Source organism: Scylla paramamosain, chromosome 26 (assembly GCF_035594125.1).
Source record: "Scylla paramamosain isolate STU-SP2022 chromosome 26, ASM3559412v1, whole genome shotgun sequence".
Classification (NCBI taxonomy): Eukaryota; Metazoa; Arthropoda; class Malacostraca; order Decapoda; family Portunidae; genus Scylla; species Scylla paramamosain.
The window spans coordinates 11,185,001-11,190,000 of NC_087176.1; the positions used below are offsets into that span (position 1 = coordinate 11,185,001).

Below are 5,000 nucleotides of genomic sequence, written 5' to 3' on the forward strand. Positions count from 1 at the left end.
TATCAGGTGCCGGTGTGTTCCAGGCCACTACAGCTACTCACCTCTGTAACTGTCTAACTTTCACATTACATTAGTTATTAATATGTATCTCTTAACTCAACTCTCAATAACTGTTGTTTTATTTTGTCTGAAGTTGTTATTCTATATTTCTTGACTGTCAGCTCTCAATATCTCTGTCTGGTTTTATTGTACCTGTAGGCTAATAATTTGTTATTCTGTATTTCTTGATTCGTCTTAGCTAACTTAACGTGGCCTCACTGTCATCTCTCAATAACCTTTTGTCCAGGTTTATTGTACCTTAAATTATTATTCTGTGCCCCTTAACTCTCCATCTACTCCACAGTGCACTCTTCTTCACCACACACCCCTTCCACTCACTCCACACTTCCTCACACTCTCCAGAACACGTCTACATGGCAGCCAATCACAGCCACGCCCTTGTTGCTCTGTTCATATCCCATATCTCTCATTTCCAAACCCATATGATAATGGTGATAGTTATGACATCCTATATCTGAACTTTGGTAAAGCGTTTGACAAGGTACCCCATCAGAGACTCCTGAGAAAGGTTAGGACACACGGGATAGATGGGAGGGTGTTAAGCTTGATAAGGTCATGGCTAAGCGACAGGCAACAGAGGGTTGTAATAAACGGCTCTAAATCCGAGTGGGGTCATGTAATTAGTGGGATGCCACAGGGATCAGTATTAGGGCCATTGTTGTTTTTAATATATATCAGTGACTTGGATAGTGGAATTAGCAGTGATGTTAGTGAATTTGCGGATGACACGAAAATAGTTAGATTAATTAGGTCAGAATCGGATGTCATCGCCTTGCAGGCAGATTTAGATAGGATGGACGAATGGACAGACAGATGGCAAATGCAGTTTGATATCAACAAATGCAAAGTACTTAAGGTAGGTAGAGGAAACCCACACAGTAGGTACACAATAAACAACGAAACTCAGGTAAGTTCAGGGTACGAAAAAGATTTAGGAGTTATAGTTGGCTCTGAACTCCGTCTAAGACAGCAATGCATAGAGGCCAGAAACAGGACAAATAGGATTATAGGATTCATCTTTAGGAGTGTTAAAAGTAGAAGTCCCAAATTAATATTAAAGTTATATTTGGCGCTGGTCAGATCTCGTCTAGACTACGCTGTGCAATTCTGGTCCCCACATTACAGGAAGGATATAGTTCTATTAGAATCAGTACAAAGGATAATGACTAAACGGATACAGGAGATGAGGAGTATTCCTTAGGAGGCGAGATTGAGTCCGTTAAATTTACATTTTTTAGAGAGACGTAGGTTAAGAGGGCACCTGATAGAAGTCTTTAGGTGGTACAAGGGTTATAACAAGGGAGACGTAAGCAAAATTCTAAGGATCAGTAACCAGGACAGAACAAGAAAGAACGGGTTCAAACTTGAACATTTTAGTTAAAAAAAAAAAAAAGAAGATAGTAAGAAATTGGTTCTCAAATAGAGTGGTAGATGAAAGGCACGGACTCAGTAATCACACTGTTAATGCTAAGACATTAGGGAGCTTTAAGAGAAGATTAAACGGTTTTATGATTGGGGACGATAGGTGGAAATAGGTATATTTCATACAGGGTCTGCCACGTGTAAGCCTGGTCGCTTCTTGCAGCATCCCTTATTTCTTATGTCCTTATATCCACGCTCTACTCAGCTATACATTCTCTCTCTCTCTCTCTCTCTCTCTCTCTCTCTCTCTCTCTCTCTCTCTCTCTCTCTCTCTCTCTCTCTCTCTCTATATTTTTTTCTTTGTTTCCTTTTGTCGTATTTTTTTTCTCTATTTTCTTTGTTTCTTTGTTGGTTTTCCGGTGACGAGTTTAATAGCGTGTGTTTGTTTGTGTTGCGCCCATGTGGAAGATTTCGTTTAGGTCCCTGAGTGTGTGTGTGTGTGTGTGTGTGTGTGTGTGTGTGTGTGTGTGTGTGTGTGTGTGAGATAAGAGAAAATGATGTGGAAAGTAAGAAAGGAAATTTTGTGTGTGTGTGTGTCTGTGTCTGTATCTCTGTGTGCGTGCGTGCGCGCGCGCGCGTGTTCGCACGCAAACATTTGATGTCAGTTTTATATTGAATTCGTCCTTGATAACGAAACACACACACACACACACACACACACACACACACACACACACACACACACACACACACACTTTCCGATGTGCATTCATTATCACACTTACTGATACACATTCTCTCTCTCTCTCTCTCTCTCTCTCTCTCTCTCTCTCTCTCTCTCTCTCTCTCTCTCTGTTAAAAGTAAATAAAAAAAAGCGTCACAAAAAACTTTGCTTAATTGCTGCTTTCTAAAAGTTCGACGCGAAAAAAAAAGTTCTAATCGGGTTCAATTGAGTTCCCCAATTTACATTAGGTTTTATTCTTGTGTATTTTATTGTTGTTATTTACTCACACACACACACACACACACACACACACACACACACACACACACGAATGATTTTCATTGTGTGTGTGTGTGTGTGTGTGTGTGTGTGTGTGTGTACAGTTCACGGACACCTGTTGTGGTTGTGTGTATTTAAATTGGGGAAGATAGGGGCATTTATGGGGGTGGTTGGGGGATGGGAAAGTAGTGGGTGGCATTGGCTGGCTGATGGTGGTGGTGGTAGTAGTGGTGGTGGTAGTGGTGGTGGTGGTGGTGGTGGTGGTGGTTTTAAAAAGAGGGATTTAAAGTGGTGAGGGAAGAGTGTTTGGGAGTGACTTCGTTAGAGAGAGAGAGAGAGAGAGAGAGAGAGAGAGAGAGAGAGAGAGAGAGAGAGAGAGAGAGAGAGAGAGAGAGAGAGAGAGAGAGAGAGAGAGAGGCGTGCCTGAGGGGCTGTATCCTATGGTGGTATCCCATTAACTCGGCTGCGGTAGAGAGAGAGAGAGAGAGAGAGAGAGAGAGAGAGAGAGAGAGAGAGAGAGAGATACACAGAAGCAACATTCATTTCTAGAGAGAGAGAGAGAGAGAGAGAGACCGGAAAACACACTTAAAAACTTACCCCATACTTTAAATCCTTGAAATCCTACATACCAACACCTACATAATACTCGCACCCACGTCATGCCCCACAGCACCCGCATAGCCCTGTAAACTCCCTGGTTCACGTTGAAATCCCTGATAAGAGAACACGATACTAATGTTCCTTCATCCTTTGTATAGCATAACCTTGGTAATCTTCAGCCGCTCAGTAGGTGCCCGAGAGTCAGTGCGTCAGTGGCTCAGTTGCTCGTTGACTGCGGTGAGGGGAGGATGTTTCTCGTAGCCTCTCTTGCGCTCTAGCCCTGTGATGGAGAAACTTCCTGTGTGTGTCGTTTTTCATGGTGCTCTCTCCGTGCAGTGAAAATGAAAGGTGTATACGATGGAAATGAGTGAATAGTGTAATGTGTCAACCTTTCAAGCTGACGAAAAATTATGTCTATTGTTTTTTTTTTTACCGTGCACTTGTGTCACTAACAAAGGAAGTGTAATAATAACGTATTGGAGATGGTTGCAGTGGTTATGGAAATATAATAACAAATGTCTTAGGTTATTTTATGAGTATTCTGGCCCCCTTTGCTCTCGTCTTAATGTTTTGCATCGCTTCATCTTTTGTTTTTCCATTCATCTTTGTCTCTCCTCTGCGGGTGTTGGTAGTGGTGGTTATGCAAATAGTACAATACCAATTGTTTCTGGTTATGTTTTGAGTATTCTTTTCACTCGCTGTTTTGTAGCTTGCACCCTCAGTGTGTTACTTACTATTTCATATACTGTGTTTCCTTGCTAATGGTATTGTCCTCATTGTGGAGATCATGAATGAACCTTGCTATGGGCCTGCTGTGGCTCCATTGTTATCCTCCTTGGTTATTTCCATTCTCCTTAGTGTGGCCCATAATCTGAAATACTCTGCTCTCTCACCACGACAATTTTCAGAGGCCACAGAGATGACCAACCGAGTTCTCAAGTGCTTCCCCTGCTAATAATGTAGAAATTTTGTTAATCTGTCACTAAAATCCTAACAACACCCTTGAAAAATGTCACGTAAAATGGAGCCTTTGGAAAGTAGTGGAGATGCGTCGCATTGTTTGAGAATATGGCCGTTTCATGGCGTAGTGTGGTATTGGAGAGGCGGTTCAAACCAGCTGTTGTTTTAGTTGTTACTCCACTACTGTTTGCTGTGTTAGGCTGACATTTTGCTGTTCAAGTTTCCCCCTGTTAGACCTTGCATTGTTATAGTGATGCTGTTTTGCATTTTTTTTTTTTTTTTCCTCTTTTGCCTTCTGTTTAAAAATATGACAAACCAGATCGTATAGAGATCGCATACACATATTCTAGTAAATGACTGGGTGGACAGCAGTTGTAAAAAGAGGAAGAAAATTAAGTTTGAGAAGCTTTTAAAATTAGCATGTCAAGGAGGAAAAGACTGGATGTTGAGGTATGCTTGCACTGGGTTTTCCTGAGATGGTGAAATGGTGGTAGTGGTGATGACGTTGTAGTGAAGGTGATTCTTGTGTGTTGTTGTTGTTGTTGTTGTTGTTGTTGTTGTTGTTGTTGTTGTTGAGCAGTTCTTTTGGTCTTCGTCTTCGTTTAGTGATGTAATGTGTCTTCTTCGTCTTCTTCTTCTTCTTCTTCTTCTTCTTCTTCTTCTTCTTCTTCTTCTTCTAGTGACGATATGTTGTGTGGTGGCTTTCCTCCTCCTCCTCCTCCTCCTCCTCCTCCTCCTCCTCCTCCTCCTCCTCCTCCTCCTCCTCCTCCTCCTCCTTTCCTCCTCCTCCTCCTCCTCCTCCTCCTCCTCCTCCTCCTCCTCCTCCTGCTTTATTTCTAGTGACGGTGGTATGTTGTGTTGGTGTTCTTTTCTTGTTCGTCAACTAGTAATGGTGCTGCAGTGGTGTCGAGCGGTGACGTTTATGACACCCTGATTAGTTAAGTCGGTGCGAATGATAAAGAGAGGGAGGTAAAACATTGCACTGTTTCATTGTTGGCGTGGCTGTGATAAGGA

General features: G+C 42.2%; 1 protein-coding gene across 10 annotated transcripts in view; it reads left to right on the forward strand.

Annotated features, from left to right (window-relative positions):
* Positions 1–5,000, forward strand: part of LOC135113741 (choline transporter-like 2) — a 42,352-nt gene that overhangs the window by 12,950 nt on the left and 24,402 nt on the right. The window contains exon 1 of one of the 10 annotated variants that reach the window (XM_064029296.1): positions 3,213–3,326. The exons of 6 other annotated variants lie outside the window; for them this stretch is intronic. Coding sequence is in view for 1 of the 4 variants with exons in the window: in XM_064029302.1 (XP_063885372.1) it covers positions 3,368–3,374 (7 nt within the window). In the remaining 3 variants the exon portion in view is untranslated. Of the gene's footprint in view, positions 1–3,212; positions 3,375–5,000 lie in introns of those variants that run through there. 3 more of the 10 variants (XM_064029295.1, XM_064029297.1, XM_064029302.1) reach the window with 3 other exon arrangements.